Genomic DNA, 21,029 nt, shown 5'->3' on the forward strand with positions numbered 1-21,029 from the left:
TTCAGTCTATGAATATAGAGATCATACATTCAATCCATGGTAGCATGTATCTGCAAACACACAGTAAATTTATTATTTTATGTAAAAAAGTGAAGTCTTTGGCATAGGTTATCATGGGCCTATGTTCATGTTTCTGTTATGAATTAGAAGTCTTTAGAAAGAAGGGATCCAAGATGGCAGTGGAGTAAATGGAAGTTACACTCACCTCTTCCGAGGACTAAACTGGAGTTACAGCTAAAATGTAGAGAAGGCAGTCTGAATAACCAACTGAAGACTAGCTGAAGAGAAGTCTTATAACCAAGGATTTACAGAAGAAGCTGCATTGAGACTGGTAGGAAGGGCAGAGAGAGGGGAAAAGTCTGGCCCCACTCCCACAGGCAACAGCTGAGGTTTAGAGGGCTGTCTCAGCTGTGCAATGTGTGGAGGGTTCTCCCCTGAGGAGTGAGGGGTCTCAACTTCAAGCCCCGCTTCCCAGCCCGGAGTGCCAGGAAGAGGCACTCACATAACATCTGGCTGTGAAAATCAGCAGGGATTCTGTCCACCAGGAACAGGTGGGAGTCTGCTAGAGACATAGGTGCCCACTTAAAGGGCCAATGCACAAAATTCAGAGCCACCCACCCTGGGCTCTGGTGAACGGAGAGTAGGGAGAGACTGGGGTTTGTGGCTATGGGGTGACAGCTGAAGGGATACTCTCCAGGACACCTGTATTGAGTCACTCTTCCACACAGCAGACACCATCAGCCCAGGGGCATACCCCACCCTCTGGACTCCCTGTCACCACCACCTCTCTCCCCCACCCCCTGCAGAGCTCTTGCCTTGCTGAGGAGTCAGCTGTCTGGGCCAGGGTGTCTGTGATTGAGTTGTGTGACTTTGGGGCTTGAGCCATTCTGCATATACACCCTGCTGAGGTATATACAGAATCCAGACTGTTGTCAGGGGCCAGTCCCCCCACACCTTTCACCAAGCCTGACTGGCATCTCCTCCTCATGGGAGATCTACTAGCTCCATAACACTGAACTCCCATCAGTCCTGCCCTGCTAAGGTCAGGCTCCTGACAGAATGTAGGACAGACTGAGTTGTGTGGCTCTAATACAGGGATCATTTTTTGCCACACACGCCCCTCCAATACAGAGGCCTCCTTTAACACACACCCAAACCTTGGTCTGTTTGGGCCTAATAAACTTTGCTAGCCTCATCCTGATGACTCCCTGAGAATTGCCCAACCATGGAAGTATGCAAGCACCAAGTGGGCAGCTAGATAGGGTATATCCTGGGATGTTTACAGAGTGGCCTCAGACCAGCACTGCCACCAAGTTTGAACCTGTGTCAATCTTGTGAACACCATTCATCCCTACCTGGTCACTCACTGAGAACCTAACTTACACAATTTTAGTACCACCAGAGGCTCTTTCAGTAACTGAGACTAATAGGCAGCCAGCAGGCAGAGGCAGATCTTGGGATGCCTTGGAATTTTGCTGACCTGCCTTCAGGCCAGTGTTGGTAAAAGTGGCCTTGGTGCAGTTTGATTCTTCCTGAGGACACCCAGGCCTAGAAGAGGCAGCCACAAACTGGATTGCTTTGTTGCTCCAACCAGGTTGCCCAGGGCCAGTCACAGACAGCACCTGGCATTGGTTTGCACCAGAGTCTCTACCAAGAGGCCTCAAAACCAACACACCCAGTAAACAGCTTTAGCTACCATCAGAGCAGTATCCAGTTAGCTTCACAAGCAGCATATCCAAAGGGAAATCTCAGTATGCACCAGACCCTGCTGAGGTGAATTCCACTTCAAGTGGTCAGCACCTGTACAGCACATCATACATTGTGGTAGGAGTTGATCCTCAGAGTTACCCCGCCTGAGGGTTGACCCCACGCACCAACAGGCCAGTAGCAATCGAGATTCAATTATAACAGGGGGGCTCACATAACCCACACAGGGACACTCCTGGAGCTCCCAGCTCAGGTGATCAAGGAAGCTGTTCCACTGGGTCCCCCAGGATACCTACTATATAAGTCAACGCTGCCAAGGCTGGGAGTCATAGCAGATCTACCTAATACATATAAACAAACATAAGGAAGCAGACAAAACACTGTCTACATAGAAACAAACAAAAAAGGGAAGACAGGGAAACATGCCCCAAATGAAAGAACAGAAGAATTCTCCAGAAAAAGAGCTAATTGAAATGGAGGAAAGCAATTTATCAGGTGTAGAGTTCAAAAACATGGCTATTAAGGACACTCAAGGAACATAGAACTACAAAAGCATGAAAAAGGACGTAGAAACCATAAAAAAGAACCAGTCAGAAATGAACAATACAACATCTGAAATGAAGAATGCACTAGACGGAATAAGCAGTAGGTTGAATGAAGCAGAGGATCAAATCAGCAATTTGGAAGACAAGGTAGCAGAAAACACCCAGTCAGAGCAGCAAAAAGGAAAAATAAATTATATATATAAAATGGAGGTAGTTTAAGAGAACTTTGATGCGGATGAAACTAACAACATCTGCATCGTAGGGGTGCCAGAAGGAGAAAAGAAAGCAAGGGATCAAGAACATATTTGAAGAAATGACTGAAAACTTCCCTAACCTGGTAAGGAAAAACATACAAGTCAGGAAGCACAGAAAGTCCCAAACAAGATGAACCCAAAGAGGCCTATACCAAGGCACATCATAATTAAAATGGCAAAAGTTAAAGACAAAGAGAATCTTAAAGGCAGCAAGACAGTTACCTACAAGGGAACTCCCATAACTGTCAGCTGATTTCTCAACAGAAGGAATTGGCGCGGAATATTCAAAGTGATGAAAAGCAAGGACCTACAACCAAGTCTACTTTACCCAGCAAGGCTATCATTTAAAATTGAAGGAGAAATAAAGAGCTTCCCAGATAAGAAAGGGCTAAAGAAATTTGTTACCACCAACAGGTATTACGAGAAATGTTAAAGGGTGTTCTTTAAGACAAAAAAAAAAAAAAAAAAGGAGCACAGAAGAGTAAAATGGCAATAAATGCATACCTATCCATAATCACTTTAAATGTAAAAGACTTAAATGCTCCAATCAAAAGACATAGAGTAGCTGAATGGATAAGTAAGACCCATGTATATACTGTCTACAAGAGATCCATCTCAGAATGAAAGATACACACTGACTAAAAGTAAAGGGATGGAAAAAGATATTTCATGAAAATGGAAAGGAAAAATAAGCAGTGGCAACAATACTTTGATTTAGCAAAATAGACTTTAAAACAAAGGCCATTATAAAAGACAAAGAAGGTCCCTACATAATGATAAAGGAGCAATCCAAGAAGGTATAACCCTTGCAAACATTTAAGCACCCAACACAGGAGCGACTAAATATATAAAGCAAGTCTTGATGGACATAAAGGAAGATTTTGACAGTAACGAAGTCATGGTAGGGGATTTTAACATCCCATTCACAGAAAATGGATAGACTTTCCAGACAGAAGATCAATAAGGAATCAGTGACCTTCAATTACACACTAGATCAGGTGGGTTTCATTGATATCTTCAAAGCATTTCACCCCTAAGCTTCAAAATATACATTCTTTTATAGTGCACATGGAACATTTTCTAGGATAGACTACATGCTAGGACACAAAAAAGTCTCAATAAATTTAACCAGATTAAAATCATATCAAGCATCTTCTCTGACTATAATGGTATGAAACTAGAAGTCAATCACAAGAAGAAAACTGAAAAACACAAAAAGACATGGAGGCTAAATAACATATTAAACAATGAGTGGGTTATCAGTGAGATAAAGGAATAAATCAAAAGACCCCTTGATACAAATCAAAATGAGAACACCACAACCCAAAATCTGTGGAACACTGGGAAAGCAATCCTAAGAGGAAAAGTCATAGCATTACAGGTCTACCTCAAGAGACAAGAAAAATCTCAAATAATCTAACTTTAAAGTTAAAGGAACTAGAAAAAGAACAACAAACTAAGCTCAAAATGAGAAGAAGAAAGGAAATAATAAATATCAGAGAAGAACCTACCCTCAAACTATTCCAAAAAATTCAAGAGGAGGGAAGACTGCCGCCAAGCTCATTTAACAAGGCCAACATTATCCTAATTCCAAAAGCATATAAGCATACTACAAAAAAATAAAATTATAGGCCAATATCCCTGATGAACATACATGCTGAAATCCTCAACAAAATATTAGCAAACCAGATCCAGACCTACATTAAAAAGATCATATACCATGATTAAGTGGGACTTATTCTGGGGATGCAAGGTTGGTAAATATTTACAAGTCCATAAATGTGATACACCACATAAACAAAATGGATAAAAATCACATTATATCAATAGCTGCAGAAAGGGTATTTAATAAAATCTAGCATCCACTTACAATAACTCTCAGCAAAATTGGAATAGAGGGAACATAACACAATAAAAGCCATGTATGACAAACCCACAGCCAGCATCATACTCAGTGGGCAAAAACTGAAAGTGTTTCCCTTATGATCAGAAACAAGATAGGAATGACCACTTTACCATTTTTATTCAACACAATACTGGAAGTCCTAGCCATAGTAATCACACAAGAAGAAGAAATAAAAGCATCCAAATTGCAAAGGAAGACATAAAACTGTCATTATTTGCAGATAACATGATACTGTATATAGAAAACTCTAAAAATTTCTCCAAAAAACTACTAGAACTGATAAATGAATTCAGTAAAACAGCAGTATACAAAATACCTAGAAATCAGTTACATTTATACACACCAATAATGAACCATCAGAATGGGAAGCTAAGAAATCAATCCTATTTACAATTGCATCAGGAAAAACTGTGAATAAATTTAACCAAGGAAGTAAATTATAAGACACTGAAGAAAGAAATTAGAGAAAGTACAAATAAATGGAAGCACTCTGTTCATGGATAGGAAGAATTAACATTAAAATGTCCACACTACCACAAGCAATCCACAGATTGAACACAATTCCTGTCAAGATACCAATGGCATAGTTCACAGAATTAGAACAAATATCCCAAACATTTATATGGAATCACAAAAGACCCCAAACAGCAATAGCAATCTTGAGAGAGAACAAAGTGGGAAGAATTACGATACCTCACATCAAACTACACTACAAAGCCTTGGTAATCATACACGGTACTGGCATAAAAACAGACATACAGCCCTGGCTGGTATGGCTCAGTTGGTCCAGCATTGTCCCATAAAACAAAAGGTCATGGGTTTGATTCTCAGTCAGCACATACCTAGCTTGTATGTTTGATCCCCTATGTGAGGCAACCAATCAATGTTTCTTTCTCTCCCGCTCTCTCCCCACCTTCCTCTTCTCTAAAATCAATAAACATTTTTAAAAATTAAAAAAAAGGCATACAAATCAATGAAACAGAATAGAGAGGCCTGAAATAAACCCATGCCTCTATAGTCAATGTTTGACAAAGGAAGCAAAAACATACAATGGGGTAAAGATAGTGTATACAATAAATGGTGCTTGGTAATTGGATGGATACATTAAAAAAAATGAAAATAGACCCCCTTTTTACTCCACACACAAAAATAAACTCAAAATGGATTAACGACTTATAAGTAAGTCATGAAACCACAAAAATCCTAGAAAAGAAAAAGATAGGCAGTAAAGTCTCAGACATTTCTTATAGCAATATTTCTTCTGATATATCACCTCACGCAAGTCCCATAAACAAATGGGACTACATCAAGCTGAAAAGATTTTGCACAACAAAGGAAACCATCAACAAAATGAAAATACAACTCACTGAATGAGAGAACATATTCACAAATGATACACCTGATAAGAGGGTTAATATCCAAAATTGATTAAAAAAAAACCTTACGAAACTCAACACCAAAAAAAGGCTAATTTTAAAAAATGGGCAAAGGATCTAAATAGACACTTCTCCAAGGAGGACAGACAGATGCCCCATAGACATATGAAAAAATGCTCAACAGCACTAAACATCAGAGAGAGGCAAATTAAAACTACAATGGGGTATCACCTCACATCTGTCAGTATGGCTGTCCTCCATAAATCAACAAATATTGGCAAGGAAGTGGAGAAAAGGGAACCTTCATGCATTGTTGCTGGGAATGCAGATTGGTGCAGCCACTGTGGAAGCAGTATGCAGTCACCTCAAAAATTAAAAATGGAACTGCTCTATAACCCAGAAATTCCACTTCTAGGAATTTATCCAAAGAAACCTGAAACACTAAATCAAAAGAATATGTAAACCGCTATGTTCCATGCAGCTTAATGGGTACAATAGCCAAAATTTGGAAGCAGCCCAAATATTCACCAGTAGGTGAGGGGATAAAAAAGCTGCGGTACCTTTATACAATGGAACACTAATTGACCATAAAAAGAAGGAAATCTTACCTTTTGCCATAGCATGGATAGACCTGGAGTGTATTATGCTAAGTGAAATAAGCCAGTCAGAGAAAGACAAGTACCATATGATTTTTATTGTATGTGGAATCTCATGAACGAAATTAACAATAGAAACAGAGACATGGATACATGGAACAGACTGACAACATTCAGAGGGGAGAGGATGGATGTGCTGGGTGAAAATGGTAAAGGGATTAAGGGAAAAAAACCCTCAGACACAGGCAACAGTATGGCGATTATCAGAGGAAAGGGAGGGTGAGGGGAGATAGAGGAGGGTAAAAGGGAGATAAACAGTGACTAGTGGAGACTTATTTGACTTCCAGTGGTGAACATGCAATACAGTATACATAAGGTGGATTATTGTATACCTGAACCCTATATAATTTTATTAATATCACCCCAATAAATTCAATAAAAATTTTTAAATCTTTAGAGATAAAGCACATTTCTCATTACATAATTTTCTGTACCTATCATACGTATTTTTTATGGCTGAGACAAGGGAGCATTCTGGTAAAGATGGCTTCTCAACTTACTTGACAAAATCCAAACCAGTTTTTTCATAGAAAATGAGAAGTGGAATAATCTAGCAGTTGATAGAAAATGATTAATTCATGATTTTGCCAATTATTTTACCACTCATTCATTCAGTTTCACAACTGCGCGCTGAGTGCCAGCCATGCGCAAGGGCGGGAATGGCTGTCCTGCAGACAACACTGCTGCCGCTGTGTTCAGACTCTGCAGCATTGTCAGAGATAGGACTGGAGTCCTGCAGGAGAGCGGTGTTCTCCCCATGTTGCATACAAAGTGGTTCTCCTGAAAGATTAAAGCCATATAATCTTTTAAAAATTCTTCAGTGTGATTCTGCTTTACTGAAGGGCAGTCTCCACAGTACATAACCTCATTTCTATTTCATGACTTCTAATGGAGCTACAGAGCATTTGCAATCAGCCCTGCCCTTGTAGACATTTGTTTCGGGGGAATCTTCATGGCGCTACTTCTGCCTAGATCCAGCCCTCCAAGGCTCACCTGTGAGAACTGGCTGGGTGCCCTGCTGTTAGCATCTGCCATAGCTGTTTAGAGCCTTCCTGCCCGCTGTAACAAGTAACCTTTCAGTGTTGGTGGATGACATTTGCTGAATGTTCTTGTTTCCTATTGTGTGGGATGTTGGTGAGCATGTGACCTATATCCCAGTTGGCATCCTCAGTGAATAAACCCTTTAAGATGCATAGGTACTGTCTGTAAAAGAGATGAAAATGCTTTATGCAACACCATTTGCCATCCTTTCCATCCCTGGCAGTGTTCTGACTAGTCTTTTTCATGAATTGCTATATCTCATCAGCTTCCTGCTGCTGGCCTGGCAATGCTGACATACATTCCTCCATCAAACAGGTAGCAGGTACAGCGTGTGCCTTCCAAGAAAAGAGTCCCAAGAACAATTTCTGTCCTTTGTCTTATATTAAATGTTGTGTTTCAAAAGCATTAAATCTTATTCTGGAAATTTTAACTGTATGTCCTTGATCATCTGCCCAGTCCCCATATGACTGCACCATGTTGGAATCATTTCCAGCTAGATACAAGGCTTAAGTTGGGCCATCACGAGTCAACATATTTTGTGGCATGCTTTCAAATGCCTATAACTAGGTATGTTAGCGTTTGTTAACTAGGTATGTAAATATTTGTTAAAACCTCAAGATTTCTAGGCTTTGCTTCATCCTCATTAAGTCAAAGTCTTTGGGAATCATACACCAGGTGGCTCTGAGACGCAGCAACTATAGAGCCACTGCTGTGGAGTACATTTATTCCCTTATGCAGCTATTTTTAATGCATAATAAAGTGAAGGTTTTTTTTTTAATCTGACAGCACTAGCTAGAGTGTACTTCCAACCTTCTAGTAAGTGCTTTGTGCTCAATAGATTTTGAATTTTATCAGAATCTCTGTAGATAAATTGAAATGAATATGCCTGAAAACTGTGTCTTAGGAGAGGGACACAAGCAATCACATAAGAAATGCCTTTTCTAACACATTTAGTAAAGAAGAACTGTCCAAAGAAGCAACACATCAGATTTCTATAAATCTGAGGGAATGATTAGATGCATAATTGGGAGTCAATAAAGATAATAAATACATTCAATGGAGTCCAAAAGACAGCTTCATAAATTCATTAATACATATTCCTCCAATGGTCAGATATTTCCCACTTGGCCTATTAATGAAACTAAATTTAAAAGCATTTGAAAATGTACTTTGTGTTCAAGGTTATGGCTTTATGCTCTTTTACCAGATAACTAAAGCGTACTCCTTTAAGTGCTGACTTTAAAAAATAATTGTTTTCCTTGGGCCCACGATTACTGAATTACCTGAGTTTCCCCCCCAAATCTTCAGTCACTTATAGCTGTGTTTCCTCAGTTTCCTCCTTGCTGTCAACCGTCACTTTGTCAGCAGCTGTTTTGACAAAGGAGGGGTTCTGTAAAAACAATCCTTCCTTTGGATGAGGAGGGGGCCTGTCCATGGAAGACTAGTGTAGGTGACCTGAATGGGTTCTAAATAATAGAGCACCACTCTTGGGGTGCTATGTCTCCATCTCAGCACCAAAAACAAATTTGGAAAAGACATCCCCTTTTAAATAACTGCAGTTTCTCTTTTTTCTTCGCTCACATGAGGGGCATTTCTCTGTGCTAACAATTCATACTGCCATTGTGGATGAAGGATTTAAAAGAAAGTGGTCGACTCTTTAAAAGAGGATGCTTATACTGGGTTTAAAAGGAAATCTCCATTGTTGACATGTGATCGTGACCTTTTTGGGAAATTTAAACTTCCAGGGGTGGATTTGTCTTCTGGAGGATGGAAAGTGGGATAATGCTATTATTTTTTGGCCTGAGTACAACCCATAATTGTGGGTCCTTAGGAATTCCCATTTGTGGGCTTAAAATATTACATTGTACACTGCATTCTATTTTCTCTTAAGGATATGTAGGAGCTCTGTGATATTTGGTTGTTCAGCTTTTACAGCTGTTTTCACATCAGTAAAATGAGGATAACGACTGCTTTCTATGATTTTGGTGAGGCTTGGAATTTTGGAAAATGCCTTGTATAATAAATAGCAGTCTCCTAACAACAAATTATTACTCAGACCACCAAGGAGAGAGCAATTAAAAGTATAAGTAGGCAGTATGTGTTCTTAACAATTCAGAATAATTGTTTTTTCAGCGCTTCAGGGGTGGGGAGCCAGAAGGAAAGTGAACGATGCTGTGGAGTTGACAAGAGCTGGTCAAGTCCTGTAAGCAAATTGGTGGGGTGATTTCTCCCTTGTATACAGGAGAGATGACATTGTCAGCTCTGGCCTGTGTGCAGAGCAAAGGGCCAGCTGCACTGTGTGACCTTGACTTCATCTCGTGACATGAGAAGTGGCTGATGAGTGGAGTGGTGGCCAGAAGATGTACATGATGTGGTTCTAGGGGAGGGGCTGAGAGGCAAAGTCCCCAACAGGAGGGCACCATCTTGGGGCGCTGTCCCTGAGAGCCCCACTGATGTCCCCTGCCTGGACCACTGACATCCTTAAATAAACTTTTATGGCTGGTACCATCTTGTGCTGCACTTTCTGTTTCTTAACTCCTCATACTATCCATGAGCTCCCATACAAAATAGCACCAGGGGCCCTTTTTTAAATGAAAGGTTCCAACATTGATAAAACAATATGGGATTGTTATAAACAATCCTAAAGTGTTCAGAACAAGAAAACAATCCTGAGACCTGTGAGCCAAAGAAAACAGCCCTGTTTTGATGCCTGCAGTGAAAATCCATGCTGGGAACGACTCCGTGAGAGTTATTTTGCAAAGTACAAACTAAACCACAGACGTTCCTGCCTAGGAACTTGAAATGATTATTTGAAAGAGGATCATTAAAAATATGCAGATATTTTTATCTGCCTCATACAGTGTAGATAATGTATTAAAATTACATTATCTCATACAGTGTAGATAATGTATTAAATATTAAACACACGAGTCAATGTCATTGAGAAGAGTGCATGATTTGTGTTTTATTTATGCCACCTCATTTGGATATGCAGATAGTCACAGTGTGGTCAGCAGGGTTCCGAAATCTTCTTCAGTGTTCTGCAAGCCGGCACAGCCAGTGCAATTACCAGAGAAGTCTCAATGGTTTCATTTTTATGGCTTTCAAAGTAGTATAAATAACCATATATATGAACATAAAAACACTTCTTAAGCAACAAATTATCTTTTCTCCTGGGGAATGAATGTGCTTGTGCTTAGTCAAATCCTCATAAGTATATTTAGAAGAAAAAGAAAAGCTAAGCTGACTTAACTATATATTTTTTCTGCGTCCTCACTTCATCATCAGTAGATACTATGACTTTAAGTGAAACATAACAAAACAAGTTTTACCACGGGCTGATTTTATAAGCGAGAGTTAAGTTCCAAGGGCATCTCATCAGTGTTATCACAAAATGACAGTGAACAAAAAGATGTTATTTAAGGACCTCCTTTACATATGTGCCATGAGGAACAATCCTTTATGCCTCATTTTTATTTTATCACCATCCTTTCTGTTGTCACTTTTTCCCCCAGGCCCAGATTATATCAAACAGAGATTTCAGGAAGGTGTAGATGCTAAAGAAAATCCAGAAGAAAAGGTACCAGAAAAGCCACCTACACCAAAGGAGTCTCCTCATTTTTATCGCAAAGGTACGACACCCCCAAGGTCTCCTGAGGCAAGTCCCAAACAAAGGCACTCTCCCCAGCCGTCCCCACAACCTTCAAGGAAACAGAACCCCAGCCCAGGGGCCAGACTCAACCGAGACAAACGGAGTGTGGCTGATGAGCAGGTGATGGCCATGGTCAACAAGCCCTTGATGTCAAAGGCTCCCTCAAAGGAGATGGGAGCCATCGTGCCCCAGTCCAAGTACTCTGGCCGCCACCATGTCCCTAACCCCAGTAATGGGGAGCTGCATTCTCAGTACCACGGCTATTACGTGAAACTGAACGCCCCCAAGCACCCTCCAGAAGATGCGCAGGAAGATGAAGGATCCGGCCACTCTTCCTCAGCTCTGGTGCACAAGCCGTCATCCAACAAGTGGAGTCCCCCTAAATCTGTGACAAAACCAGTTGCCAAAGAAAGCAAAGCTGAGCCAAAAGCCAAGAAGTCTGAACTTGCCATACCAAAGAATCCAGCGAGCAACAATTCATGCCCTTCTTTGGAAAAAGAAGCCAATTCGGTAAGTTGTCTAAGACGTGCTTTCTCTTCCTTACTTCACTCTGGTTCTTTCAGGTAGCAGCACGGGTGACTTGCACCCTGATGACAACTAGGCTTGCAAAAGTCCTGACACCACAGGGCTGCTTAGAGCAGATCTGAGCACGTTTGTAGCTGGAGACAGGAAAGAGCTCTCCGGGCAGGAATGCCTCCATGTTCACTCAGCCAGCCACTCACCCACCTTATACATCATTCAGGTAGGTTAACACAGAGCCAGCTTGGACGGCATCATGGTTTAACAAGCCTTTTCCAGCACTTCCTGGTAGCTTAGTTCAGACTGCTAAAATAAAAGTACCTAGATTGGGTGGCTGAATCAACACATTTATTTCTCACCATTCTGGAGACTGGGGAGTTCCAAGCTCAAGGCACCAGGAGATTTGGTGTCTAGTGAGGACCCACTTCGTTGTTCATAGACCACAGGCCCTCTTCTCACTGTGTCCTCACACAGCTGAGAGAAGGCAAGCTCCGCCTCTTCTTCATAAGGGCACTAACCAATTGAGCCCTACACTCATAACCTAGTTACCTCCCAAAGACCCCATCTCCATGTGTGTAGCATTGGAGATTAGGGTTTCAACCTGTGAATTCTGGAGGCCCACAAACATGCAGTTCCTAATGACAGCTAACTCCCTGATGGCTACAAAGGAACCCAAGCGACACTCAGAGCTTGAGCTAGGAAGAGAGGGCTCCACCACCGTTTGCTAGGTTCTTAACCCACCTCTTGACTCCCCAAAAGAGTAAGCACCTTTAGATAAAAGTATATCATTTCTAGCTATTGTGAATTATTCTCATAAATATTTAGTTTGGATTTTACTTTAAGCCAGGCTTTGCAGCTACAACAGTTTTCTTTTCCATATGCGAACTGAAAATGTACCTTGGTCTTCTAACCCCCTGGAGTGTTACTGCTCCTAAAATTTCAGATTTCTAGTAGATGCTGGTTTTAGTATAAATCTTGACCATTTAAGATTTTTATTATTCAACCAGAAAGCTTCCAGTTATTAATAAGCCCCAAATGAGATTTATTTGTTAATGATATGGAATTCATATTTTATCAAGTTCTGTAAATTTATAAAATCTAAAGCTGGGTAATTTTGGATAAACCATTGACCAGCCTATTCATAAGCCTTTGGGACAGAGGTGTCACAGGTTTTTCCTAGCTTAGAGAAGAAGCCACAGTCAACCCAATATCTCCTAGTAATTTCAGAGACATTTACATAAAGGTGTGTGTTAGTATCTTGGCCAACAAGAATATAATACAATCATCAGTTTCTTTTATTTTTTGGTCTGCTTAATTTTCTCACAGGGTTAAACAATTGAAATTGATCTTTTTAATTACATTTGAAATTTTTGAGGTTTGTTGACTTTGCTAATAGGTATAAACACTGGTTCCCACCCTTTTTTTCAAATTCTAATCTTTTTAATTATCTAAATATACATTAATCAGATTAACTGGATTAACTTTCTGAGTCAAGCCCATGGGATAGACAGTTTTCAAAACAGTAACTGAGACTCTGGCTGTTTAGTAAGCTTTTTTTTTTTTTTTTTAAGTTTTAACACTGATATTTCAGTGTCGTGATATTATACCTATAATATATGTTATTACTGTTGAAGTTGTTAAATGTAATAGTTCACTTTTCATTTTACTTCAGCATTTTTATTTACAGGTTCATTAAGCCTCACATTTATATTAATATTAGTTTGCCTAATTTACAAGGGGGAAATTCAAACAATACAAGGCTTTATAATTTATAGCTTTAGGTTCCCTGTGGTGGGCGGCGTTCAGTTGACTCCCACAAGTGCCCACAGGGAAGCATGTGCCCCAGCGTCCTACAATTAGGTGAGTTACCTACCTCTTGACTGAAATAGTTCTTCGATAAACTTTACAGTTTCCTTGTTTATTTAAAAAAAAACAAAAAACAAAAACAAAATAAGAACCTGTTTCACTGATGGGGAGAATTGTGTGATTGTTGGAGTTAGCCAAGCATCTCCCAGCTCAATAGGTTTGTCTCTAGGGCCCCCATCCCCCACCCCAAGGGAGAGAGAGGAGGACAAGCAGCTCCCACTTCTGCTCCCACTTCTGCCACCACGGGAACCAGAAGTCAGGACTGACATGGCATCTTCCTGGGAAGATTTTAACAATTAATCTTCTCTTCCTAGTAATAACTGAAAGCTGCCTTCCACACCCTGTTAACTTTTCTTCATAGAGAGCTAGGAAGTGACAAAACCACCATCAAGGTAGTCAATGAACAACCTTTAAAACCAAGGAGTACTGCATATAATTTTGAAATTAAACGGCACTGTATAAGTTAGAGGTTTATAAATAACAACTTGAAAATTCATAGAAACATTCACACTAAAGCAGACATTTGATGGAAAACCAGACTGAATCAGCTAGTGCTCCTTGTGGGCAGCTGACAGACCAAGTTTAAGTCAGAATCGCCATTTGTAGGGTGGCTCACCAAACTGAAACTAGAATTTCAACCAGCTTATTAAGACAGTCTAGGCTAGTAGCTGAGGCTGTGAACTGTGTTGCCAATCTTCCTAGGTTCAAATTCCAGCTGTGTGACTTTCCTGGTTTGTGACCTGGGGCAAGTTTCCTAACTGCTCTGTGACTTGGTTTCTTCATCCTCTATCATAGAGTTATTAATACTTATAAAGTTCTTAGCATGGTACCTAGCACATGGGAAGAGCTCAAAAACCATTGTCTATTATTAATTGCTGATAAATACAGTAAGTCTTCACATCACATCATCAACACAGATTCTTGGAAACCACGACTTTAAGTGAAATGACTTGTAATGAAACCAGTTCACTACAGGCTAATTGATATAAACAAGAGTGAAGTTTCTACACCATATTTCTGGTCACAAAACCATCACCACACTTCTAAATAAAGATCCAGAACACTTCTAATATTAAACACTAAATAAAATAAATGTAAGCTATACACACATTTAAGAAAGATAACTAAAAACAAGTACTATAAATCTTTTCCAACCCGCTTATTGCAGTTCGGGGTTATGTGTGGCCCGGAGCCTGTCCCAGCAGCTCAGGCCACAAGGCAGGACCCATCCTGGACAGGATGCCCTTCCATCATAGAGCCGCTCACCCACACTCAGATTGAGACAATGCACATCTCTGCACATCTCTAGGATGTAGGAGAAAACCTACACGGACACAGAGAGAACAGGAACACTCCACATAAACAGTGGCCCTGGCCAGGAATCAGTTGTTTTTCTCCTCAATCTTATAATGAAACTATGTTGAACAAAACAACATATTCGAAAACTTGCTGTATTCCAGTGGACTCTGACCCAACCTCCAGATGACCCTGGCGATGGATCTAGAAATCTAGAAAGTCTTCTGGGACTCAGGCTAACATTTAGAGCAGATTAATTCCTTGAATATGAGAGTGGGGAGACGGGGAGCACTGGCAGGGATTACTCTACAACGCCCTCCCCCAAAGAGATTTGTGACTCCTGTGGGCAGGGGTTGCATGTAGGCTCATGTGACACCACAGTTTTTGGAGGATTTTGTTACCTGGAGACTCGGGTAGAAGGCAGGGAAGGCATCTTGAGAGCCTTATTAGATAGACTGGTAAGGGGTCTTCTAATTAAGAATTGCCACCCCTTCTGAAAACTGCCTGAATTTTTCCCTAGCCATTACTCTGCTGAGCTTCCAAGTTTGAGATTTACCTGTTATTTCTCTTGAATTGTAAAACTTAGAGCATTCCTGTCCGATCATGTTCGAACCACACACACACACAACAAAAACAGTCAATCCATATAATTAAATGTTGTTATTAATACTGAAGCAAGCTTTGTTCTTTTATGTTTTTTGGAGTTTTCCATTTAACATAAACTATACCTTTATCAGAAAAATCCTCACCATTTTAAATGAGTGGATAGCATCTTAAAGAAAAAAAAGAAAGATTGATTTTGAGTTAGAATGACTTTCCATATTTTGACTTCCTGCACTTGATATTCTAACTGCCTCAAATTTTCTTCCAATCAAGACTTGCACTTTACCCTGCAACAGCTTCCTTCACGACACCTGTCCCAGTCAGTCTTGAAAAGCAAGACTGATTTTTTCATTTTGCTATTTTAAGCTACAACTGGCCACCAGTCATATTTATGAAACTTCACCTTAAAGTTTTCCACCCTGTACCCAGCAAGGGAGCTGAAGAACATAGAGGTCACATCTTGATATCTGCCTTAATATTAAACACAGCGTCCTAGAATTTACTTTTCGCCTAGTTGCTATTTGAACCTGTTATTGCTGGTTTACCCTCATCTTTACTGAGTCATCTTTAAAGACAGCTTTATAAGTGGTAGGATAAATGGATGTCTGTATTAGAATATACACAGGATAAATATATGTTCAATAGAAAAATTTTCTCATTTTGCATGTCACTGTCTTTTGGAATTGGGAATTAAATCCATTGACCCAAGACAATTGAAATGATCCCAAAACTCTTAACACATTCATGAGCAAAATCTAATCAAAGTTTATAGTATTCATAGCATTTCCTTAATCTCCATGCTGCTGTGATGTTAAAAAATCATCTGAATTATTTCCTGAGTTATAAGACTTTCCCACATTATGTATTCTGAGTTCACCATGATTGGAAAGTTGCCTGGGTTAGTACTCTCCTAATCGTTTGCAACACAAATAGTTTAAAAGAAGCACAGATAGTTACAAAATTTTGATATTTTTCTAATACTGTGGAATCATAGGGTATAAATGAAAATACCATTTTAAAGAAGTTCATGGGAAATTAATATTTTTAAACTAGGGCCTGTGGCTTTCATGGGGATATAGAGAAAAGAGCATGAGCTCTGCAGTGAACAGACTAAAGTTTAATTCTGGTTCTAATTTGTTCAAACTGGCTGAGTAGCCTTGGGCCACACACCCTCTCAGCTCTGTAAAATGGAACTAATAATCACTTGTGAAGAATTTTTTCAAATAATCTACAAAGGAATCTTAGTTCATTGCCTGACATACAAAGACCTGCGGTAAATTTTTTTTTACCCTTTCATTTACTTGGAGTTTAGGAACTAGGTAGTGTTTTCCTTCTTCCTAATAATCCCTATATCGAGGGCACCCACTTTTACTTCCTCCTTTACCTCACTCTGATTTTTTAATCACCCTCTTCTTCTTTAAAGGCAGTGAATTAGTCTGTTCACCATACCCCTGTCACCTGGAAAAGCGCCAGAAGAGAGGTTTTCATTAAACATTGGTTGTCTGAATTAATTGGGCAACCCCTACGTGTGGATGCACAGTGGTAAACAAGGCAGGGGTCCTGCCGCTGTGGAACTCAGCCTGGGAGGAACAGCAGCAAATTAACAAAAATTACATTAAAGCATGACGTATTATAATGGAGAAAAATGGCGCACACGCTTCTGACCTCTACCAGGGAGGAGACCTCTTTCAAGGATGTGTGACCCAAACCCTAGACCCTGCAAGATGACCATGGGACCAGTGGCAGTTCCAGTCTGGCTCACTAACCCCATCTGCCAAAATTACGACAGTATAGCATTTGAGGACTATCAGTTTCAGTGTTAGTTTTCTCATCTTTAAGAACAAGACTGCCTCCCCATCTAAGTCATGAGGCCAGCTTTAGAACAGTTTTAATGCTATTTAAGAATAAGACACAATTTTAATGGTAACTACCAAGATCAAATCTGTGTACAAAGGTGGCTGGGCTTGGGCAGCTCTGAGAAGGTGGGTCATATAAGGCTGGTTTGTTTTTTTAAACAAGTCAACAAATTTTGGGTACCTTCAGCGATGTGATATATATTACAGCAGTATTTATCAAAATAGGATTCTTTGCTTTCTTAGGCATAACTTGACTTCTGAAATGTTAGAGTTATAAGCAGAGAAACAAAAAAATTAGATCTGTAAAATAATTTCTGGAAGTGTTCAACTTCCCACTTGCAGATTTTACTTTAAGGAAGGGGTAGTGTCCAAAAAGATGACCAGAGAAAGCAAGAGTGAGAGAACCTCATTTTGAGTTTTCTCGAAATTTTTCCTGGGAGGCCTCACTGTCTACGGATTTTACTCCCACATTCTAACTGCCTTTACAAGAATAATTCTTCCTCATCCAGGTTGCACCTTAACAAAAAATGCACATCTACTCCATGCTAGCTTCTAGCATGTGTGTCTCACCCAGACTCTTGCCCAGTGTTTTGAGGTGAATGTGGCATATTTTTTAAGTTATTATTTTAGGTTTAATTTTAACTAGATTCATTTTTAAGTGAAAGTTCAGAGATGGCTTCATCTAAATATGACAGTGCTATTTTTAGTTTATACCTTTTGTAACTGCTGTCATTATTAATGCCTTATTTACTGCAACTGTTTTTTATATTTTTAATAATTGCTTTTGTGAGTCAATTTATGTACTGATATTAAAATGTTAAAGTTATGCTTGTTTTCTGTTTTATTTCCAGGGCCCTAATTCAGTCATGATTGTCCTTGTCATGCTCTTGAATATCGGATTGGCCATCCTTTTTGTTCACTTTCTAACTTGATTGGAGTTAGGAAAGGTAAGAATGGCCTTAATTTCTATATAAAAATCATAAAATACAACATTGTTTTCCCATATTCAAATTCATGTTCTTTTTAACAGCTACATATTGTCCTTCACTTTAATTTTGGCTGTGCCTGAATGCGATTCAACATAGTTACTCAATGATACAACTGTTTTGACCCTTCGGTGAAGTCATGACAACTAGTAGTGTTAGCCCACAGTTCTCCGCAGTGGTGTCATCAGCCCTTTAAATGGCACACCCCAGTCAGACTCAGACACAGAGAAGGAGGCTCGGAATTAGGATGGGCTCACAAGAGAAATGAAACTTGGAAAATGCAGCCAGAGCACCCATTCGGTTCCCCCTGGGAGTGCTTTATGGCTTTGGGGTCCTCTGGGAGCTGAAGCAAGCAGCTGTGTTGGAGCACAAAACTTAATAATCATTCTCTTTAAAAATCTGCTGAAGCAGCCCCATCCGGCAAAGTTCTTGGCATTGGCTACTCCATCTGTCCTAGCAGAGTGTGACTAAACTGGAAATGTATGGAGCTGCGTTTTTTTTGTTGTTGTTGATGGAAGTCAACAGCTGCCTTACTATTTTACCATCTGACGTTTTCAGTAGGGAGCTGGGGAAACAAACGAGCCTGAGGAATGCGGCCGGAGGATTGTGTTGCTGCGCCACCTTTCCAACAGTCACTCCTGTCTCATTACAAGAACGAGGTAGCAGCATCACTCAGCAGTCTTATGCCATGACCTGCTGCTTTAACGTCTCCCGGAACGTTCTGGGAGAAAACGTTGCGTTTGCTTGTGCACGACTATTTTTGCTGTTTATTTAAATATGATGTATGGTCATCTACCACGTGCGGTCCTGGCCAGATGAAACACACATGTTGCATCTCAAGGAAAAGAAACAACAAGATTCTAGAGAAATGTGTTGATTTTGACAGCAATACATCATTTTTTTTTATGTCATTTAGTCTTCCTAAACCTTTGGTGAAAGGCTGTTTATCTTTAAAATTTAGCAATTTGAAAGCATTATACCTTCCTAAGAAATAACTTAATTTTAAATATTTTTAATGTTACTCAATGAATTATTTATGCACTTAGGAGGTGCTCAATTTTAAAAGCTGAAAGACAACAGAATTCTAAGAAGTCAGAATGTTGCATGGGTTGCAGTAATCGGTGTTTAAAAGATTCAGTTTCATTGCTGACGTACTTTACAACCAAATAAAATCTTGTCAGTGGCTATGTTAATTCCCATGAAAGTTAAGCAAGATGCTATTAATAACTGCTCTTCTCTTTCTTTTTTTTTCCAACTGAATATTTTTGTTGAATACATTCAGGTAGAGCGTAAAGCTTTGTGAAATCACTGCTTCTCAATTTTATGCCTTTTGTGTTTTTCAAAGTCCTTTTTTAATTTTATTTCACATCTTAAAGGCTTAGACATTTTTGTTTAAGTATTTGTCTTTTGCAGTCCTTTGTTATTCTGACATAATCTGATTTTTTGCTGTTTTATAAATTAATCCTTTATTACTCAGAAGCATGCTTACTTCGAGAAACTACATGGTCTTTCTAAAAGTAATTATTTAAAAAGAAATCGGGGAGGAAAGGTTTCTATTAAATCTCTATGAAACATTACATTGTAGAGAGGGAGCTATTCCTAAATATTTTCACAGTCTGCATGGTTTCATCCAGTTCTTTTCACCTTACTTGCTACCTTTTCGATGCAGAAGAAACAATTCATGTGGTAGCACAGGGGTGGCCTGGATGCTCTGTCACCTGCAAGGTAGTAACCCAGTGGTGTTTTTTGCAGAAGTACAATATGTTGAGAATCCTGGGTGTGACCAATATGGAATAAAGAAGAAAGCAGAAAGAGAGCAAATGAAAATTACAACTTGTATATTTATTTATTTTTTACATTTTGCTTTGACTTTTAAATTTAAGAAGTATGTTTTTACCCAAGAACCGTTTCAGTTCCTCTGTCAGTCTCAATACTCTCAATTCTCCTTCCTAACCCCGTAGCTCTTTATGCTGGGAAAGCTGATTTTTTAAAGAAAAAACAAAATATTTAATCTTACTAAGTGTTTATTTAAAATGTGTAATGCTTTGAAATAATGGGTAACAGATAACTAAAGGATATGTTTATACAGTGAGCATGTTGGTTCCATTTATAAATATATGTATGATTTATAAGCTTTTTTAAAACAAAGCCAAAATTGTTGGTATTTTTCTAAAATGTGCACAGCTGTATTTTACATGAAAGGCTCTTTCTAATGGGTTGTTATACTGTACTCTACATTTTGGACAGCACATGAGGTCTGCCAATGTACTTAATAAAACATGACTTGTTTATTTAAAGTTTCTTGCTGTGAAAAAGAACTCCCTACCTGTGAGTTCCTTTATTTATAATTCTTGAAACCAAAATGTATAATGTACAGTTTTCACAACTGTATCTGCTCTAATAAAAAAAGTTGGTTATTTAAAAAGCTGCAGGTGTGTTTCCTTTGTGAGTAAATTACTGTCTGCAGTTACATGGAATTTTGGTGGTGGTGGTAGTGTTGAAAGAAAGACCTGCTGAAAAATTAATGGAAAAGTGGGGAGGGGTGGTGTTGCAAGAAGCCACATGGCAGAATGTAGTTGTACTGCACCATTATTTCTTTCTATGTTTCTTTCATCCTGGGTCTTCCAAATAATTTTGCAAAATAAGATTGATTCCCTGTACTGTCTCTTCCCTTCATTAATTGGATTTGTGCCCTATCCAGGGCTTCAGGTCGGCCCCTATTTTTCAAGAAAAAAATCAAATTTTAAGTAAATTCCTTCTTGTATG

General features: G+C 39.4%; 1 protein-coding gene across 2 annotated transcripts in view; it reads left to right on the forward strand.

Annotated features, from left to right (window-relative positions):
• JPH1 (junctophilin 1) overlaps positions 1–20,688 on the forward strand; it is an 87,141-nt gene extending 66,453 nt beyond the window's left edge. Inside the window, exons 4-6 of one of the 2 annotated variants that reach the window (XM_054595664.1) lie at positions 11,001–11,647; positions 18,129–18,224; positions 18,308–20,688. In XM_054595664.1, coding sequence (XP_054451639.1) covers positions 11,001–11,647; positions 18,129–18,209 — 728 coding nt within the window. In that variant the 3' untranslated portion in view covers positions 18,210–18,224; positions 18,308–20,688. The remainder of the gene's footprint in view (positions 1–11,000; positions 11,648–18,128; positions 18,225–18,307) is intronic. The other variant, XM_054595663.1, reaches the window with a different exon arrangement.
• Positions 20,689–21,029: the final 341 nt, after the last annotated feature.

Source organism: Pteronotus mesoamericanus, unplaced genomic scaffold (genome assembly GCF_021234165.1).
Source record: "Pteronotus mesoamericanus isolate MK-2021 breed Mesoamerican mustached bat unplaced genomic scaffold, CSHL_Meso_final scaffold_54, whole genome shotgun sequence".
NCBI classification, from domain to species: Eukaryota; Metazoa; Chordata; class Mammalia; order Chiroptera; family Mormoopidae; genus Pteronotus; species Pteronotus mesoamericanus.